The 20,669-nt window shown below is 40.5% G+C and overlaps 1 protein-coding gene across 2 annotated transcripts; it reads left to right on the top strand.

Annotated features, from left to right (window-relative positions):
- The first annotated feature begins 558 nt into the window (after nt 1–558).
- postna (periostin, osteoblast specific factor a) lies at nt 559–17,389 on the top strand. Of its 2 annotated transcripts, XM_085364540.1 has the most exons (23): nt 559–851; nt 2,248–2,346; nt 6,766–6,830; nt 6,936–7,093; nt 7,197–7,361; nt 7,477–7,623; nt 7,749–7,890; nt 8,535–8,747; nt 8,837–8,971; nt 9,158–9,306; nt 9,701–9,837; nt 10,448–10,578; nt 10,750–10,880; nt 11,226–11,328; nt 11,417–11,484; nt 11,578–11,623; nt 11,713–11,748; nt 14,130–14,549; nt 14,659–14,688; nt 16,176–16,220; nt 16,428–16,514; nt 16,601–16,636; nt 16,719–17,389. In XM_085364540.1, the coding sequence occupies exons 1-23, from the start codon at nt 733–735 to the stop codon at nt 16,772–16,774; spliced, it is 2,718 nt and encodes a 905-aa protein (XP_085220666.1). In that variant the 5' UTR covers nt 559–732; the 3' UTR covers nt 16,775–17,389. The 2 variants fall into 2 exon arrangements, with proteins under 2 accessions (XP_085220666.1, XP_085220667.1); XM_085364541.1 differs by lacking the exon at nt 16,176–16,220.
- The last annotated feature ends 3,280 nt before the right edge of the window (nt 17,390–20,669 follow it).

The raw sequence follows: 20,669 nt of genomic DNA on the forward strand, positions 1-20,669 counted from the left end.
TCACCACAGTAGGTCTTCATGCATGATTTACACCTCTATTTTATAGCATTTTATATCAATTTTATTTACATTTTGTTGCCAGAAGTGTCATGAAGAGAGATCAGAGGTATGCTTAGAGCCCGTGTTTAGGTGTTATTGTCAAACTAGTGTTTGGATCTGTATCTTAAAATCTGCTTTTCTTTATGCATCTTTATTGGCATCTTTTTTGATTGCAGTGCAAATTCTGTGGGTGTTAGCCTCAGAAAAAAATGAATCCTCTAATATTTTACATACAATGAACAAATCATCACTGGTTTGCATACTTTAAACACAATTCACAGTTTGGAGACAGGCGGGCACTGCAGCTTGTACAGCAACGTAAAGTTTGAAGTACAGGGTGCCCTTGGTGCTCTGGGATGTGACGGTGGTCTGCAAATTCATGCAAAATTCATACGAACATGAGGGAGGAGAGTTAGTGGTGGAGGAAGGATTTCGACTGAATAGAAGGGTGTATGCGGGTGGGAGAAGGATATAATGGTATGGAATAGACAGTGAAGAACTAAAAAGGGAGTGGGTGTGTTAGAGAAGCTTGTTCATATAAAAGCTCCCTCTCTCATTTGTGTTCCCACATATCCCGTGTGTTTCTGTGGACTCCTGCTTGTGTGTGCGTGTGTGTGTGTATGTGTGCACTTGAAAGACAAGAGCAGTGTGTGTTTGAGCCCTTGCAGCACTGAGGACTGATAACTTCACAGGATGCATCGGCTTCTGGTGGTGACCTTAGTGTTGGTGGCCTTTTGCAGTCTGGAGACCACAGCTTTTTCAGCTTATGACAAGATAGTCACCCATAGCCGCATACGGGCCAGGGATCAAGGGTAGGTAGACTTAATATTTTTCCTATCACCTTGTTTGCAGGTGCAAGAACATAAATTGTATGATCTGGCAATAAAACAGTAGCATTTGTAAAAGGTTAGACTACGTCAATTTTTAATATGGTTTTAAATCTTACTGAGCACTACAGTTTCATGAACAGATCAGTCATATTGATGAAAAATAGGAAATTCCGCTTGATCATCAACATATTTAACATGCAAAAATCAACAACTGAAGTCCAGAGAAATCCAAATACTGTAAGAAATAACCCTTTCTAAAAAAGTTTTAGTGTATTTCTTATTGAAATATTCCAAATATTATTAATTGTGTATTTATTAATTATGTAATTAATGTAATTTAAAATTCACATGTAAATTGAATAAGATGAATCTTCTCTAAAATCATATTTTGGATTAAGACTGATGCCAAAATGATCCAAATAATTCGTTCCGCTTCTTGGGTGGTTTTGACCTTACTGTAAGTACAGTACACTTGCGGCACACATTACTGTAGCAGATACTGTACATTAGTGCTTTGTCTGCTTCATTAATAAAGCACCATTATTACTTGCTGAAATAAATGTCTGCTAACTTGAAAAAAAACCCACAAAGCAGACAAAAAATGCACATGCATCAAATTTTGGTTTTGCGTAATACACCGTATGGACAAAAGTACTGGACCACACCCCTTTATCTTTAAATTCACGTGTTTGGGGTATAAAATCTAGCAGCTACTCACACAGCCTGTCCTTACAAACATTTGTGAATGGGAAAGGTTGTTGTTAAGAGCTCACTGAATCCAAGTATGGTACTGTGTTAAGACGACAGCATTGCAACAAGTCAGCTCATGAAGTTTCTTCCATCCTAGAAATACCACAATGAACTGTAAGTGGTATATTTGTAAGGTGGAAGCAATTAGGAACCACATCAACTCAGCCATGAAGTAGCAGAGTTGATGTGATTCCTGTCCTGCAGCTCTTAGTGTTTAAAAGCTACCAAAACTCTGATGACTGCACAGCTCTAAACCTCCTCTGACATTAACATCAGCACAGAAAGTGTGCTCAAGGAGCTTCATGCTTATCAGTTTCCATGAGTGAGCAGCTCCTGTACTCGTCATTTGCCGGTGACCCAGTACTTTTGTCCATATAATGTCTTATTAACATAAATATTGCATATTGACATGTGTAAATCGCTTTTTTCGGCCATGCATTCTTTTCCATTTCATACATACACACCTCCCCACATCTTCTCACGGTCTTTTTCGTCAACTTGTCTATACTTGTCGCCTTCCTTCCCCCTGCTACGCTTGTACAGTTCCATATCCTGACCTTCCTGATCCTGTTCCTTACGTTCTTTTGTTACTCCCACCTCACCCTCTCCTCCCTCTCCTCTCTTACAGACCCAATGTGTGTGCTTTGCAGCAAGTCACAGGGACCAAGAAGAAATACTTCAGCACATGCAGGAATTGGTACAAACGCAGCATCTGTGGCAAGAATACGTAAGTGTTTACTGAAAGACCGAATGGATCTAATTAGCGCATCTTTTTATCATTATTTGCACTGAATTAGACTGGTCTGATCAAAAGTGCAAACCACACCCAGCTTCATCACCCATCTATCAGCAGAAGCCCAATATGTTTGACCAAACCCTTTCTGCACCCTCAGACTTGTACCTCAGTTTATCTGAACCTATAGCATCTCGCTTTCTCCTCTTAACCTTCGCTTTAAAATGAAGTTGCATGGTTCAAACCAGTAATGTCTTTGTGCATTTATGAAAATAATAAGAAACCAAACTTTAAATGGTAAATGGCCTGTATTTATATAGCGCTTTACTAGTCCCTAAGGACCCCAAAGCGCTTTACATATCCAGTCATCCACCCATTCACACACACGGCAAGCTACATTGTAGCCACAGCCACCCTGGGGCGCACTGACAGTGGCGAGGCTGCCGGACACTGGCGCCACCGGGCCCTCTGACCACCACCAGTAGGCAACGGGTGAAGTGTCTTGCCCAAGGACACAACGACCGAGAATGCCCAAGCCGGGGCACGAACCGGCAACCTTCTGATTACAAGGCGAACTCCCAACTCTTGAGCCACGATCGCCCCGTCTTTAGGGTGCTTGTGGTGGATTTATTTATTTAGGTTATTTCCTGCAAAATAATTTCATAAAATATTACATGAAACGCACCTAAAGGAGTGTAAGGCTTAGTTGGAGCTGTTCTGGTATACTTAAGTGCAGAAGCAGCAGAAAATAACATACACACTTAGTCTCTGTCGTTAGCCCACATGCACACACAAGAACACACATGTAGACATACACCCGTCTGTTTTCAGTCATGCAGTCAACTGGAGCACCTGTTGCAGTATCGATAAGGCTGAAAATGGGGTGTGAGCTCAGGGGTGAGTCATTTTCTCCCAAAACAGTACAGCAGTAGACATGAAAACAACCAGGAATTACTGGTCAAAACATGTGACAGTAGATTACGAGAAGCCGAAAAAATAAATTTCAATGCATTTAACTTTTTTCTGGTTTATAACTTAATTTGTGAGTTCATGCAAAAGGTTTGTAGTGTTACAAACAGCAAAATCTACATCAAAGATAAGTACGTTTTTCCCACAGAAAGCACTTTGCTAAACAGCTGGAAGTGTTCAGTATATTCTCCTCTCATCTGTCTCACTTTGCAGTGCACCACTGGTGATAGATTGGATCACCCAGAGAGATACCCTGTTTTGCTTTGGTTAGTTGTTTTGTTCTTTTCCAGCGCTAGTGGGTCAGTCACACACTTTCACGTTTAATCTTTTTCAAATGGTTTTGTTGCTGTTGAGCATCCTGAACATATTTCCAAAACTAAACTTTGATCTTACACCGCGGGTTAAAAGCATGTGTAGTTTCAGATCACTATACCAACCTAAAAGTATTAACTATTAACCTAACATAGTTTGGGAATTGCTCATGTTTCTCTTGATATAATGGTACCATAGGATCTTTTGAGGATTTCATTTGAATTGAGCTGTTGGATGAAAGAAACGGTTTTTCTGTTAAAGAAAACTATTTGCAGGAAGCACAGGATGTGTGATTAAAATTAAGTGGACTTTATAACAAACCACTGTAAAAGTCAGATTCTTAAAGATGTATTTAGAGGAAGTCCACACCCATCTATAGAAAAAAAGCTCTTCTACACAATATTAAGACCAGACGGATGAGGATGGAACAGAGACTGTTCATTAGTGATTACAGAGGATTTAAAAAAACACTCCAATGTCTTTATCTGGTGCCAGAAAACCCCACCTAAAGCCTTTGTATGAGTACAGTGTGTGTGTGTGTGTGTGTGTGTGTGTGCGTGCGTGCGTGCGTGCGTGCGTGCGTGCGTGTATGCGTGCACCAAAGCCCCATATTTGCACATCTGCTCATCTGGAAGCCACATTGAGTTGTTTCATGCTGTGATGCAACCAGGGGCTTGGCTACAGTGCACTGGCTAATTCTGTTTCAGGTCTCTGTTGAATCTATTATCCTGTCAGAGCGTAGCTGGGGAGCAATGACTTCATACCTTCCTGACGGCCAGTCGTGGAGGGGTATTTATGTATTTTATATTACCGAAATTAGTGTCAAGGCAAAGAGGGATTGCTCTATAAGCAACATGCCTCTTTGCACAAAATGACTAATTCAACACATTCAGCAGAATCAAACACACACAGAGACGTTTATCTATAAACACACAAATACTAATTAAATGGATTAACTTTGCCAAGCTTGAATCTTTGTAGAAAGTGTGTGTGTACATGCACATGTGTGATTGTGTGTGAATAAGGTTTTCAGTTGAGGGGACTTGAATCTACTTGCATACTGACTGTGGTTGTGTTCCTTGCTTGTTTGTTTGTAAGAATTACATTTTTATGTTACATTTTATGCAGTTAGAAGCTATGGTTGAGGTTGGTGTACTTGCAGTAAGCTATTTTTTAAAAAAGTATTGCTTTGGCGTAATTTATCAATACTGGCGATTCCTGAATAGAAAGCAAACTATTGATAGACTGGTTTACTGTAAATCATGAAAAACTAATGTGCACATGTGGAAATACAATTTTTCCATGAGAAAAAGGCAGGAAAACCTCAAGTTCTGCAAAATGTAATGAAAGTGTAATGAGCTCAAAGAAAAAGTCGAAACTAATTTCCGGAGCTGAAAACTCAGGAAGTGTTTCAAATTAAACCCCAGTACAGGTTATTCACTTCCTAGTTTGTCTTAGAAAATGTTCGTTAACTGGGGACTAATCCTAATCAAATGCTGTCAAACCATCTATGGTTTGTTTACTCTCAGTAAAACTTCTCACATTAGAGCTACAGTACTGTCCTGTGTCTCATTATATTAGCCTTCTCACACCTCATTCTTTCATTCATGCCAATGCAAAAGAGTGCCAGCTGAGCTCCTGTTATGAGCACAGCTTATCTGGTGCTTATCTTGCATTTTGTCATGGAACGGGGAAAGTAGGACCCAAACAAGGGACTCTTGGATGCAGACAGTGAGTGTATTTACAGTGCAGTAAATAATAACATGACAGTCAATCCCGTGCGCGTTCCCCAGTGTCCGTGCTCTGTGTCTCTGCTCCCTTTGTGCCTCCATACAACGTGCTCGCTGCCCTCTTGTCTTTGCAATCCTCTTGTAGAAATCACAGAGGCAGCCGTTAGAAAGCCCACAATTATGATAGACTCACCCTTTCGACTGACTTACTGGGAAACTGACGGGAAGTCTTGCAACGATCCAGCATCCACGGGAAGCTCAGCCACTCTTCTAAGTAGCTCCCCCAGACGAGGCTGATCAGCAGCAGGTGTGTGCCATCATCCTCCTCGGGTGTGGCCAGCCTGGCGGGGACACACTCACCAGGCCTGACGGTGATCCGGATACACACACACACACATATAAACGCCTATACACACAAACACACACAAAGAAGGAAAAGAGGGACACAAGCACCACACATAAACAGCCCAAGACAAACCCATAAAAAAAAAACAGTCCACAAACACTCATGAACCCTGGGTCACCAGATCCAGGTCCATGACACATTTCTTTGAGTTACGCTTTTACAAGTTTTGATAAGCCTTTATTTCCACCTAAAATCTAAATGAAGACACCCGTCTGTTTTTTTTAGAAGTGAAATTAAAGAATGAAAATCTGTGAAAATGTTTTCTGGAAAATTTACAGACTACAGGATTCGACTTGACAAGTGAGACGTCTGACAGCAGTGTACCACAAAGAAGAGAGGAAACTAAGTAACTTAGAGTTGTCCATAAAAATGTAACAGATAACAGTCTGTTTTTTGATAATAGTGCTTACACATGGTCCTGTAATTTTTTTCTTTCTTCTTTTTAAGACAGAAAAAAAGTTACTAGAGATCTTCCCAGTCACCAAATTTTTCTCAATTAACCTCCTCTTGGGACTTTTTGAGCTCTTTGTCACTTTTCTTGTGGAAACACAAACCATGTAAATGTTTTTTTCTCCTTTCCAGTCTGCTTAACTTGTTGGTTTTTTGACAGTTTTTTTTATGTTTAATTCATGTCAAACTTTTTCATAAGTTTACTATGTGGTTTTCAGGTCAGCCAGTGTCAAGAGTTACTTCCTCATTTGTTGTTTTCAATGCCCTCATTCCCAGGGCTCCTCATTATCTCACAGCTGCACAGGTTTTTTTTCAATGACTCATTTATTTTAGTTTGTTGAGATGGTATAGTTTTGTTTCGGTTCATCACCTTGTGTTAGAGTCATGTAGACTCTTGCTCTGTTTGAAATTTATATGATAAAGATGCACAACCCTGAACAATTAAATTTTTTATTTTTGACATTTTATATCTGGATTAAATTAATCTATGTTTTTAATGATTATCTACTTATTGAATAACTCACTGCTCTTTTAATGGTTTGGCAGGGTGGTTGTATATGAATGCTGTCCAGGTTATATGAAACTCGAGGGTACGAAAGGATGCACTGCAGGTAGGTGGATGGCTCAACAGATTCATTCAAAATCAACTAAAAATTACAATATATTCAATATGAATATTTCCTCTGGTTTCTCACAACTCTCAACCTTACCACCAGTGGCTCCCATTGACCATGTGTATGGTACACTGGGCTTTGTCAAGGCTACAACCACACAGCGATATGCTGAAGTCTCTAAACTGAGAAAAGAAATTGAGGAAAAAGGCGCCTTCACCTTGTTTGCACCTAGCAATGATGCCTGGGATGAGCTGGACCCTGTGAGTAAACCTGTGTTTAAAACCTTAGAGAGAAATGCATTTACAATAATGTCTGCTCAAACACAGTTATACTTTGATGAAACTAACACTGTGATTTTTAAAGGCTCAACGATCTGCACTAGAGAACAATGTGAACATTGAACTCTACAACGCTCTGCATTACCACATGGTAAACCACCGTGTCCTCACCAAAGACATGAAGAATGGCATGACTGTCAGTTCCATGTACAATGAAGAGGGACTGCACTTCAACCACTACCCAAATGGGGTCAGTTTATGAACGGTGTAGACAAGCGCAATGCTGCATGATTATTACAATTATATCTATAAGAGTCAATTAAGCCATTGATTGTTTGATCTTCATAAAATATTTACTTCCTAAGGTTGTTACAGTGAACTGTGTCAGGATTCTCAATGCTAACCAGCTGGCCACAAATGGTGTGGTGCATGTCATCGATCGGGTAATCAAGGCCGTGGGGAACACCATCAAGGATCACTTGGAGCTCAATGAAGACCTTTCTTCTTTTAGTGTATGAAACTATTCTCAAAAAAGTTTACAGTTGTACAGTTCACCATTAACAAACAGTAACTTTTATCCAACTCATTATAGCATCTGATTCTTAGAAAAATGTTTACATCGTGTCTTGTTCCCCAGGCTATCGCATTAGCTTCCAATGTGATGGACAAGCTGGGTGAGCCTGGCCAATACACTTTGTTTGCTCCAACTAATGACGCCTTTGACAAAATGAACCCAGACTACTTGGAGAATATCATGGAAGACCCAGCTGTTGTTAAAGGTACAGTAAAAATGTGATGCCTTAATGAGAGCATAAAGTACAACCATAACATTTTCACATTGTTCCTGTGGCCTGGTAAATATGCTAAAAAAAAAGGGCCACTACTACTATGAGCTACTATGAGCTACTATGAGCGTGTGCGGCAGCTTCACACAGCTCATAGTAGGCCCGCAGACAAATTGATATGAAGTGGACTTTGAACTTTGAACTTGTTTTTGAATTGACAAATCCAAAAACCACACAAAAAACAGCTTATCTGCTTATTTGCTGAGTCATGAATACAGGCATGAAGTCAGTGACAGGTTTCTTCTTGGAATAAAATACAATACAAATTTTGCTTCTGTTTCTAATGCATTGCTTTTGCAGGCTAAATTTGTTGGCTTAGCTTGATAGTCGGGCTCAGCTGTGGCATAAATACATGCCTAAATGTGAATAATGAGCACAGAGAACATTGATGTTTGATTCATCTGCATACCTGTAATTCCTGAATAACACATCACAGCACAGGCTTCACATAATAATTAGATACTTTAGGTGTGTAATTTGAGTTGCAAACCTATGTTCAACTTGTGTTTATGTTTATTTAATTACTCAATTAAATGTAATTAATTTAGCCTCTTTCACACTTTGACCAACCTTGTCAGCCCTGGTGAACTACCACCTGTTAAAGAGTGTCCAGTGTGCAGAAGCAATCATGGTAGGATTCATGTATGAGACTGCAGAAGGCAGCAGCATAGAGATTGGCTGTGACGGTGACAGTCTGACTGTGAACGGCATCAAGATGGTCCTGAAGAAGGACATTGTAGCGACCAATGGCGTCATCCACCTGATAGACCAGATGCTGATCCCAGACTCAGGTACAAACACATTTTGAAGTTGTTTAAATCGTTTGGCGTCTTCCTTTTAATGGGTCACAGGCATATCTTTTTTGTATTGTTCATGTCAGCCAAGGAAGTGAAATCGTTACTGGAAACCTCCCAGAGCACTTTCAGCAGCAAGTTGTCTGAACTGGGCTTAGCTGAATCCCTGGGTCCAAAGACAGAGTACACCCTCCTAGCTCCTTTCAACAATGCCTTCACTAGTGAGTTGAAACATGTTCTTATCTATAGAAAAGTAGCACTTTTTTGTGGTTATAATATTTTGTCTTTTACAAACCAAAAATATTATAATGTATGCCACACTTTTAAATTGCAAGGCATTTTGCCTTATTTGATCAGGATCTAAAACTATCCATCTTATTTAAATCTCTGACATTTCTCTCTGTCAGGTGAAGTGATGTCAATGGACACAAACACGCTGAGACTCATTTTGGAAAACCACATCTTGAAGACAAAAATGAAACTGAGTGAGCTTTACAACGAACAGACGCTGGAAACAATCGCTGGAAAACTGCTACGAGTCTTCATTTACCGCACTGTGAGAATTCTGTGTGTGTGTGTGTGTGTGTGTATTGTTACATTAACCAAGTGAAATCTGAAAGAAAAAGAGAGAAACCACAGAAAGTAGTAACTTAGTCTGATTTATGTGAGCCTTACCAAGTGTGTGGTATATTGTTGCTGTCTTTAAAAATCTGTAAACATCTAATTACTCCAGCTTTTGGCAGATGAAGTGTGTTTCTGCTCCACTAGATAGCATATTAGAGTCAGCTGGGTTTAATTTTTCCACAGAAACATTGTCTTATTGTGATTGATGACAATCAAAAAAAAAAGAAAGGCTTACAGCCCTCCTCCACACAAGCAAATAGTTACCAGATTTGTACAGTGAATTTTAAACCTGTGGCTTAACTTTATGAATGCTCCTTTTTTGACAGGCTGTGTGCATAGAAAACACATGTATGGTCCGTGGCAGTAAGGAGGGGAGCAATGGGATGCTCCATTCTGTGAGGTCTCTTATCAAACCACCTGAGAAAACTATCTATGAGCTCCTGATTGCTGACGGACGTTTCAAGTAAGAGCAAAGTATCATTCTAAAATACTTGTTGCTGAAAATGATTTCTCTTTGAGTCAAGTGAGATTTTTATCTCCAGTAGTGGGGATGGAAACAGTGATCGCACATTGCTTGTGTGCGTAATAAAACATCTTTTTCTGATGCTGTTGATGATTCACTTTCAGCAGAACATTTCTCACTGTGTAATTAAAGGCACCAGTAAAGGTTGGTGATGAAGAACTGAGGAAAACAAATCTGTGACTCAGTGGGACCACACGAGAATGCAAATCTCATTCAAACCCTCTGCCTGAACTTCCCTGCTAACACTATAATCCTCCCGGCTTAAAAGGGAAACCTTTTTTTATCTGTTCTGATATTCATTGTGTTATTGCAGTTAGAACCATTTTGCTTGTGGAAATACACAAATATAGAATATAAATTTCTTTCTGTCTGAACCACAACACTAAGGCTGTGGTGAAAATATACTTCCAGTGGACCATTAAAATCACCTGATTTCCACTAACCAATTATTGTAAACACTTAAACTGTACATTGCTCTTAAACGTTGTGCCTATTTTATTCCTGCATCCCTGATTTTCTTCTTTTCTTTCTGTTATTTGAATGACTGTAGGAAATTCCTGTCGTTAATGGAAACAGCAGGTCTGTATGATCTGTTAAAGCAGGAAGGCTCTTACACCGTCTTTGCACCAACGGACGATGCCTTTGTCGACCTCAGCAAGGAAGACATGGCTCTGCTCAAAAGTGAGTACCCCACTGCAGTGAGCACATATGCACTTATCTTTTGAAAAACCCAGCAATGCTGTCAATGTATCTTCATCTAATAGGGAACTATTTGATGCAGAAATGAGAAAAAACCATTGTTTAACATTGTGCAAAGTATGAATTATAATTCCTTCATATTGACACCGACAGGTGATCTAACTGTTCTGAGAAACATCCTGCTGTACCACTTCAGTAATGGGACCTTCATCAATGGAGGATTAGAGGGAGGAGTTACCAATCTGCTCAAAACCTTCCAGGGCAAGAACCTGCAAGTTAAATCTGTATGTCATCTTTTAGAGTTTTTTTTTTTTTTTTAATAAAAAAGCCAGCAACGAGTTTCTAAATCCTTCTGGGAATGTCATAGAGCGTTAGTTTCAGATGTATCAGCTAATGAAACTCATGAAATCACTCTTAGATTAATGTTTAAAATTCAGCCCACGGGCAGAAAAACTTTTCAAACTCAGCTCAAAGTGTGATTTGCCTCAGTTTTGCATGTTGGACAATTGTAGGATATTAGTAACGTTAATAAATGGAATTCCCAGCTCTCACACTGCATTCTTCTTAAATGACTTAAATATTCTTAAATTTGTGTGAAGGTAACGTTTAATTGTGTTTGGTTTTACCAGGTAGACAGCTCTATCCATGTCAACTCTGTGGATGTGCCACACAGTGACTTGATGGCAACAAACGGTGTGATCCATATTGTGAAGAATGTTCTTTATCCAGGGGGTAAGAACGTGTGCTGTGTGTTCACCTGTATGCCTGGTTGCATTCTGCTTGTTTGATATATATTAAATGTGACGTGTATTACTTACAGACCTTCCTGTGGGCCGTCAGGACCTACTGATCCTCCTGAGGAAGCTGATTAAGTACATTCAGATAAAGGTAGTGAAGGGGAAACCCTGTCTGTGTATTTGTGTAGAGGTTTTACTGGTTGACTTTTGAAGCTTTCATTCTGTTATGCTTTTTGTTTTTTAGTTTGTCTCTGGATTTTCTTACACTGAGATCCCGCTCACCTTCATCAGTAAGTTCCCATAATATCACTATCACTGTATTATGTTTAGATATTTTTGCCTGAGCAGGAACCTAAAACTAATTTTATTACTTTCTCAGAAAGGACTATCACAACAACTACTCATTTTGTTGAAGGTAAGACCTAACTAAACAAAGGACTTGAGTCTGCACTTATTTGATTTACAATCTGCAGTGATCATAAATAACAGACATTCCTTTAAAACAAATGCATATTCTTTGCTCAACAATACAAATATGCATAAAGTGAAATCTGTCTTGCAATGACATTAATAATTCATGTCTCATAGGAGGTTTCTCAGAGAAGTAAGTATGTACCAGTTAAAAGTCTGGACACTCTTACTTGTATATTAGACAGGGATTGTAGGTCTTAAGACATATTATTTGTTGTTATATTTGTATGTTTTTTAATCAAACAAATGAATATAAGAAGGAAAAATCAGTCTTTGCTTGGATCTTTTGTGGTAATACTTATGTAGAGGCCATTGTTTTGCTGGGTGGGTTCAGAAAACAAAGGGTTTTTCAGATCTCAAGGGGATTTTCATTTTTATCTTTTAAGAAACCATGTTCATAAGATTTAAGGGCTACAATAACTAAATCTAAAAATACAACTTTACAGTGATTATACAATTGATGTGCGATTACTCATCTGGGTAGAGAATCCTAACTATTCCTCATACTAAGCTACGTAAGCTAAATACTTTATCATTCTTGAAGTATTTATAAAATCACACACACACACACATGAAGAGAGAGAGAGTATGCATAGTATGCAAACGGCTACCATACAGCCATCATAATTCATTATACAATGAGAACAGGACAAATCAACAATTGACAATGACTAATTAATATTAAAATCTGTAATATAATGTATTGTTTGGAGTTTAGTCTGTTACTGTTACTATTTTTACCATTTCTTCTTGGAGCAACTGTAACCCACATAATTTCCTTAGGGGTTAATAAAGTATTTTGATTCTGATTGTTTCAGGATGACCTGCCATTATCCAATGACACATCTGCTTACCTGCATCTTTTGCTCGTTTCTCCTCCTCTTCTTTTCTCTTTTTTCTAAACTGAGCACCTGATGGCTTTGAACTTTTCTTGTCCATCTTGGTTTTAATTTTGCACTGCAGTATGAACACCCATCCCTCAACCCGAGGATCACCACAACATAACCTAATAAACCTACACCTTAGTTCACTTTGTCTAGGGTGTATTTCTGCCATTTTGCACAACCCAGGATTCAAATCATGAATACATATGTGCTTGGACTGAAAACATTATGAATGAAATGTGGTCTATTTGGAAGCAGCAGGTCTCCCTCCCCTTTCGACGTGTTGTGTGTGAGACTTTAAATCATCAAACTATAAAATATAAATTTTAAATTGTTATTGATCCCTTTATCCCTAGTGTATAGTTTTTTTCTTACTCTTCTTATATTTATTGTTTGTTTACTTGCACTGCTGTAACTGGAGCCTCGTCGTCTCGTCTCTCTATATACTGTACTATCAGGCGCACTGAGGGCTCTCGCACTCACGTCTCGCATACAGAATTTCGAAAAACCATCGGCGCAAATAATAAGTCTGTATCATAATGTCTGGTGTTTTCATGTTTGTTGGTTTGTTTTTATTTCGTTTTATTTTGCGAGCTGGTTATTAGATGCTGCTCCAGCCAGCCAGAGAATCCCCCCACCGCCCCGCCCTGTCCTCCTTGTGCCGCAAGCAGCAGGCGCACCTAGCAAACGGAGGGCGCCCTTACTCCCAGCAAATGGGCAATAGAAAACCGATCGGTGCCTATGCCATCCCCAGTATGCGCTGGCATGATGTCGGGGCAGCATGAGTACGAGCAATTTTTTTATTTATTTTTTTGCCGCCCCCCACAACGATGCCGCTCCGGGCAACCGCCCGTGTCGCCTGTATCAAAACCCTCTACTGGACATGATCTTGGCTCTGATTACTAAAAAGGGCACTTATCAAGCAACCTCAGGCCAAAGAGCAGCCTTCTGATAAAAATGGAAATCTTTCACCTTTCAGCTGGCTCTTGTACATATACTGTCACACACACACACACACACACACACACACACACACACACACAAAAAGTGATATTTTTGGCAAACGTTTCTTGGGGAAGGTTCTGGGGTTAGATGGGGATATTTTGTCAGATGTCACATCTCATTTATTATAATTTAAGCCAGTAGTTTTTAAAGCTGAAAGACTCTAAACCAACTAAAGAAAAAAGTGAAAAATTCTCATACAGTCCTGATTATTTCTCAAAGTGTGTAAGTGCAGGACTGATTAAGGCCTCCTTTTTTCAGTGCTGCAATCACTTACCATGCTCATGCCATCTTCTTGGTTTGAATGCATGTTCTTATCTGCTTGGAAAACTACACATAATGTGCCTTCAGACTCCTCCATAATAAAGAATTTGAGGGAGTTACACCCTTATTCCCTACATTCTTGACCGATGCTGAAATTACCTTTCCCTCTCTACAGTTCCTGAGTCAACAGTGATCCGCAATGTTACCCAGGTTATTTCAGTGGAACCATCTATCACTACCGTAAAAAGAGTTATCGAAGGGGACCCTTCACTTCTCAAAGACATCAAAACGAACTTTTCAATTACTACCAAGATCATCAAAGGGGACCCTACACTTACCGAAGTCACCAGAGTCATAGAACGGGACTCTGCAGCTTCCAAAGTCACCAGGGTCATCAAAGGGAACCCTACACAGACCAAAGTCACCAGGGTCATTGAAGGAAACCCTACACAGACCAAAGTCACCAGGGTCATTGAAGGAAACCCTACACAGACCAAAGTCACCAGGGTCATTGAAGGAAACCCTACACAGACCAAAGTCACCAGGGTCATTGAGGGACAGCCTTCTATTACTAAAGTTACAAGAGTTATTGATGGTAATTTTCATAAAAAATGCTTATATCATTCATTTTCCATCATAGATGATCAAATTTGAAGCTAACAAAGTTTTTGGAACAGATTTGATGATGTTGCCTTGAATCACAGGTGCTAGTGTTGGTGGAGATGGCAGCACAGGTGAGTTTCCTTTGCATGTTTACTGATTTGAAGACTGTAGTAGCATTAATCTTAGAGCGTTCATGCACCTTCTAACAGATCTGCATGATGATATTAGCCACTGTGTGTCACTCTCTTTTAATGCAGATTTAATTTCACCTTTAATCACATTTTTGTGTGGTGATCAGCTACTAAGTCAGATACTGTTTGCACCATTCTTTGTCTTGAGTTGATCCTTTTGTGAATGCCTCATCTTCAGTAACTACTCTCTCTTCCTCTATGGTGTATACTGCATTTCTTAAGAATAATGATGACCAGAAGAAGAGAGAAGGGATTGTAAAGCACATGCATTGACTTGGCTCTTTTGAGCACAGTTGTTCAGCCATGGTCTTCAACATTTTTTTTTTTATTGTAAGGCCTGAAGTTTGGATTTTGACTGCCGGTAGAATGAAACCAGGGATGTGGATCGTTTACATCCAGTCCTTCTCTGGCTGGCTAAGTGGCAGTCAAAGCCGCCATTGCTGCTTGAACCTGTCATCTCAGTTTCTCAGATTTGTGAAAGCATCCACGACTGCTGTGTTCGACGGGGTGAACAATGGCAGACTCAAATCCTGACAGAGATCACAGGAACTGGGCTGCAAGGTTCTACAAGACACTTTCAAAGTGTCTTGTAGTGGTGGAAGGAAATGTGATCCTTCAACAGACTAATCAACATAATCAACAAACTAAACAGACAGGGAGGTGTTGTTTGATGACGGTTTAGATGGCTGGATCATAATTTGAGTTTGGAATTAGAGATAAAACATACAAGCAAAACACTAAAGGAGAGAGGAGTTAGCAATTAACTCAGCAGTAAGGCTCATGACTGAGGTACCCAAAAGACGGACAAGTGTTGACTGGAGCAAGATTTACACAAAAATGAATTAGTCCTCATTTCGGACTGGATACATCAAACTGCTCTTTATTGTTTTTGTGTTTGTTTGTGCTCGGAAAGCCCTGTTTAACAGCCTGGTTCATGGGATTGCACAGAATATGACGACAATCTTTGGCAAGCATGCAAGGAACATAGGTTCATTTTTGCAATCCATCTGCTGGATAGACATCCAATTCCATCCTAGTATAGATGTTGTTGTTTCTTAGGGGAGGTTGCACATCCTCTATGTTGTGGCATGTATGTGTGAGAATTGTGCAGTGTGCAAATTATATTATTATATTATCAGACCATTGGGCCATTGTCTTTTGGGTACAATAGCAGGTGATCTTTCAGCTGCTTTTCTGGTGTCTTGCAGCTTATTTCTTGGGCTAATGGTACTGTGCGTCTGTGTGCAATTTGTGTATGTTCATAAGCTTACCCATGTGTGCTTGACTCTGTGTTGGTGGTGGCGGAGGAGGTACAGTATTTTATGGGGTGTATGTGCCTGTCAGTCTGTCCATTTGTCAGTCAGTACTTGTACAGTTGCTAAGTCGTTAAATGACTTTCAACACCCTTCTCCGCTGCCGGTCTGAAGGTGGAGCCAGACACACCACGGCGAACGAGCCTCAGATCATTGAGGGTAATGTGTCCTCCCATAAACACTTTATACCAAATAGGTTTATTTCAAATGTTTAATTTCCTTAAAATGATCATGATTATAAATCTATATTCAGTGCAAGTGGATACCTCAAGGTAGGAAAGTAATCATGAAGCTTTTTTAAAAACTGATTTGACTCAGAACATGATTTCGGATTTTAGATGTAATGGTTTTGTTTCAAACGTTCAGGCCCAGACTTTTCCAGGATCACTACAATCCACGGAGACCCAAGTCTGATCGATGAGGAGTCTGAGAGAATTAGCAGAATCATTAAAGGTAAGTGCTTTGACTTTAATTTTGTGACATACTTGTCTGTATATCTCTAATATACAAACTAACCATATTATCTCTTAAATTCGCAGAAGGAGGTAGATTTGCTGCTGCCAGGAAAGCTCCAGGTAACAGTATAATTACTTGCTGATGCATTCACAGCCTTTATCTTCTTAATACATTTTGTTCGCTCTGCTTCGTCTTTTTCAGCTGGAATGAAGAGGCGGGCAAGGCTGGTCAGGCGTCACCATAAGCCAAGGGAGTGAATCTTGCAGAAAGATAAATGCTTAGGGCTCACCACAAGGATTGTATGCATCTCCAGCGCTCCTGGTCGAGCAGTGGTGGATTGAAAAACCGCAGATTAAGATTAAATTAATTTAGCCATTTCTTAATCCAAAGAACCATTAAGTTTGTTTGTTATTCCATCTGAGGCACAGTTCGTGTAATAGCCATACGATTAAACTCTTTATTTCCCTAATTTTGGTGTGTAAGGAATAGTGATTTTTAATGTGGGGGCAAAATAGGGTGAAAGGTGAGGTATATTGTACGAGAATTGTTGTTTGTTTGTTTTTTCGATATCACTTTGCAAACAGATTAGTACAAAAGAGTTTTGTATTCTTTTGGTTTGTTGTTTTTTGTCATATGGTGCTCTGTTTTAAATAGTGTTTTGCTACCGGTAGATCTTCTACTGTACCTCTGTAAATTATGGCATGATCATTTTAAAATGCCACGATGGGGTTTTTTCTATCATGACGGCGATAGATCGACAGATGTTTCATACTTTTGATCGGGAACTTGACTCGTGTATGTCTATACACAATCAGACTTTACAATCCTATGTTTGTACCTTACAAACAAGTGACCAATAAATGTGTGAATACAATGCAGATTATGACTAAAGAAATTCCTTTCATCTACTTTTCCATTATCTAACATGGCTATTCTGTCTGTAGAGCTACATCGTGTATATGAATATACTGAAAGTAAAGTGCTGGTGAAAAAAACCCCAAAAAAGCATAAAGCAATCAAAAGGTTTTCAAGAGTATTGACACTAAATCAGATGAGCTATCACTTCCTCAGACAGATGTCTATAAACCTAAGTTTAATTTTCATAAGAGTCCATAGACCTGAAATCAAATGTAAAACTGAATAACGTTTTTACTATTTTTTAAATGGTTTAAATAAGAAATGTTCACAATTATATCTCATGTATATTATTACATTATCCAAAGTATTATCACTTACAGTATATTTTTAATATGTTAATATGAGTATAACATGCAGGTTAAAAAGAAACAAAAAAAAAGTTTTACACAGTTATTATTGTGTACTTAGTCCTGATTGTGTCTACTAATGTACAGGTAACAGCTTCAAGAATTGTAGTATCAAGCATGCTTCATCTGCAAATCTGACAATAGCCCTGGCAGCTACCTGTTGAGCTGTGATGACTTTGCTGTCATATCTTACGATCTTTATCTGACTAAATTATTCAAAATATTTTGAAAGCAAAATTTTGGACCAATTTCACTTTTGGATTTCAACCAAGGAGTGTCTTAACTGTAGCACATGCACTGATTGACCTCATGTTTTCCTGGTTTACTTTTGCTTCTGAGAATCACCATTACGCAAGAAGCTTCTGTCCATGGTGTAGCTCTTTAGTAATATCATTTAAATGACTGGTGGCAACTTGCCTCTGAAAAGTTAAAGTTTGCACAAGGAATGGTTGCTTAACATCACAAGGCCCTGATAAAACAAATTGCAGCTTACTCTGTGTTTTCAGCATGTTTTTTGTTCTCTTCTTTCATTCACAGACATGGAAAAATACTGAATATTGTTATTATGAGGATAATTACTTATGATAATAACAGAGACACATTATTATTATTATTATTATTGTTATTACATAACAGACCTGGCCCACCTAAACTTATAGTGAGGGTGTGCTTGGAAAGCCTGGCAGTGGCCCCGGTCCGCAAGATCTTCAACGCACACCTCGGGAAGAGTTTCAACAGCATTCCGGGGGAGACTTGGGACATTGAGTCACCTCTATTGCTGAAGCCACTGCGTCCACAAGGTGGCTCGTGCCTGTCATGGTGGTAACCCAAGGCCAAGCAGAACACAGATCGGGCAGTGGCCGAAGCAAAAACTCGAGTGTGGAAGAGGTTCGGATAGGCCATGGAAAAAGACTTTCAGACTGCCTCAAAGAGATTCTGGAAAACTGTCAGAGGACTCAGGAGGGGAAAACAATGTTCTACCTGCACTGTGTGGAGTAGAGCGCTGTGACTTCGACTGGGAACATTGTTAGGCAGTGGAAGAATACTTTGAGAAACTCCTTAATCCAACTCCCACGTCTTCCGTGGAGGAAGCAGAGTCTGGGGACGAGGGGACGACTCGCCTATCTCTGGGGGCGAGGTCACTGAGGCAGTTAAACAACTCCTTGGTGGCAGAGCCCCTGGGGTGAGTTTCTGAAGCCTCTGGATGTCGTAGGGCTGCCTTGGTTCACAAGCCTCTACAATGTTGGACGGAGATCAGGGGCAGTACCCCTGGCTTGGCAGAGCAGGGTGGTGGTTCCCATCTTTAAGAAGGGTGACCGGAGGGTGTGTTCCAACTATAGGGACATCACCCTCCTAAGCCTCCCTGGGAAAGTCTATGCCAGGATGCTGGAAAGGAGAGTCTCTCTGTTAATTGAACCTCGGATACAGTAGGAACAATGCGGTTTTCGTCCAGGCCGTGGAACACTGGACCAGCTCTTTATCCTCTCAATGATACTTGAAGGTGCATGGGAGTTTGCCCAACCAGTCTACATGTGTTTTGTGGACTTGGAGAAGGCATTTGATCGTGTCCCTCAGAGTGTACTGTGGGAGGTGCTTTGGGAGTACGGGGTGTCTGGCCCATTGCTACGGGCCATTCGCTCATTATACAACCGTTGAAAGAGCTTGGTCCACATAGCCGGCAATTTAATGGATTCGTTCCGTGGGTTCGGTGGATGATGGACTCAGTGAGGGCTGCCCTTTGTCACCGATTCTGTTTGTAATTTTAATGGACAGAATTTCTAGGCGTAGCCAAGTGGCGGAAGGCTTTCAGTTGGGTGGTCTTAGAATCTCATCTCTGCTTTTTGCAGATGATGTGGTTCTGTAGCTTCATCGGGTGATGGCCTCCAGCTCGCACTGGAACGGTTCGCAGCTGACTGTGAAGTGGTGGGAATGAGATTCAGCACCTGGAGAGGTGGTGGAGTGGTGAAGTTTAAGTATCTTGAGGTCTTGTCCACAAGTGATGGGAGAAAGAAGCGGGAGATCAACAGATGGATTGATGATGCGGGCGCTGTACTGGTCCATTGAGGTGAAGAGAGAGCTGAGTGTAAAAGCAAAGTTTATCATTGATTTACCACACAATCTGCATCCTTACCCTCACCTATGGTCATGAGCTGTGGGTAGTGACTGAAAGAACGAGATCCCAGACACAAGCAGTGGAAATGGGCTACCTCAAAACGGTGGCTGGCCTCTCCCTTAGATAGGTTGAGAAGTTCGGGAGGGGACTTCTAAGGGAGGGGCTCAGAGTACAGCCACTGCTCCTCCACATCGAACTACTTGAGGTGGTTCCAGCATGCCTTCTGAGCGTTTCCTGTGTGAGGTGTTTCGGGCATGTCCCATTGGGCGGAGGCCCCAGGGCAGACCTAGGATATCATGGAGAGATTATATCTCTTGGCTGGCTTGAGAACGTCTTGGTGTTTCCCCCATAGCTCCCCATAGCACAAGTCACCATCAAGTGCGGGATCTACCAAGGAGATGCTCTGTCCCCACTGCTGTTCTGCATAGGCCTGAACCCCCTCAGTGAGATCATTAACAAGACTGGCTACGGATACCGACTACGGAATGGAGCAGTTGTCAGCCACCTCCTGTACATGGATGACATCAAGCTGTATGCCAAGAGTGAACGAGACATCGATTCACTGATCCACACTACCAGGCTATACAGCAATGACATTGGAATGTCGTTCGGACTGGAGAAGTGTAGTCGAATGGTAACAAAGAGAGGGAAGGTAGTCAGAACTGAGGGGACTGAACTACCAGAAGGCAACATTGCAGACATAGAGGACAGTTACAAGTACCTGGGGATCCCGCAGGCAAATGGGAACCATGAAGAGGCCGCTAGAAATGCTGC

Source organism: Diplotaxodon limnothrissa, linkage group LG10, assembly GCF_057381915.1.
Source record: "Diplotaxodon limnothrissa isolate DT_005_m linkage group LG10, D_limnothrissa_male_GT1.1, whole genome shotgun sequence".
In the NCBI taxonomy this organism is placed as follows: Eukaryota; Metazoa; Chordata; class Actinopteri; order Cichliformes; family Cichlidae; genus Diplotaxodon; species Diplotaxodon limnothrissa.

Coding starts and splice junctions, on each gene's coding strand:
- postna (XM_085364540.1), top strand. CDS start 733: ATGCATCGGCTTCTGGTGGTGACCTTAGTGTTGGTGGCCTTTTGCAGT. Junction 6,831..6,935: donor TACGAAAGGATGCACTGCAG/GTAGGTGGATGG, acceptor CCTTACCACCAG/TGGCTCCCATTGACCATGTG. Junction 11,485..11,577: donor TTAAGTACATTCAGATAAAG/GTAGTGAAGGGG, acceptor TTTGTTTTTTAG/TTTGTCTCTGGATTTTCTTA.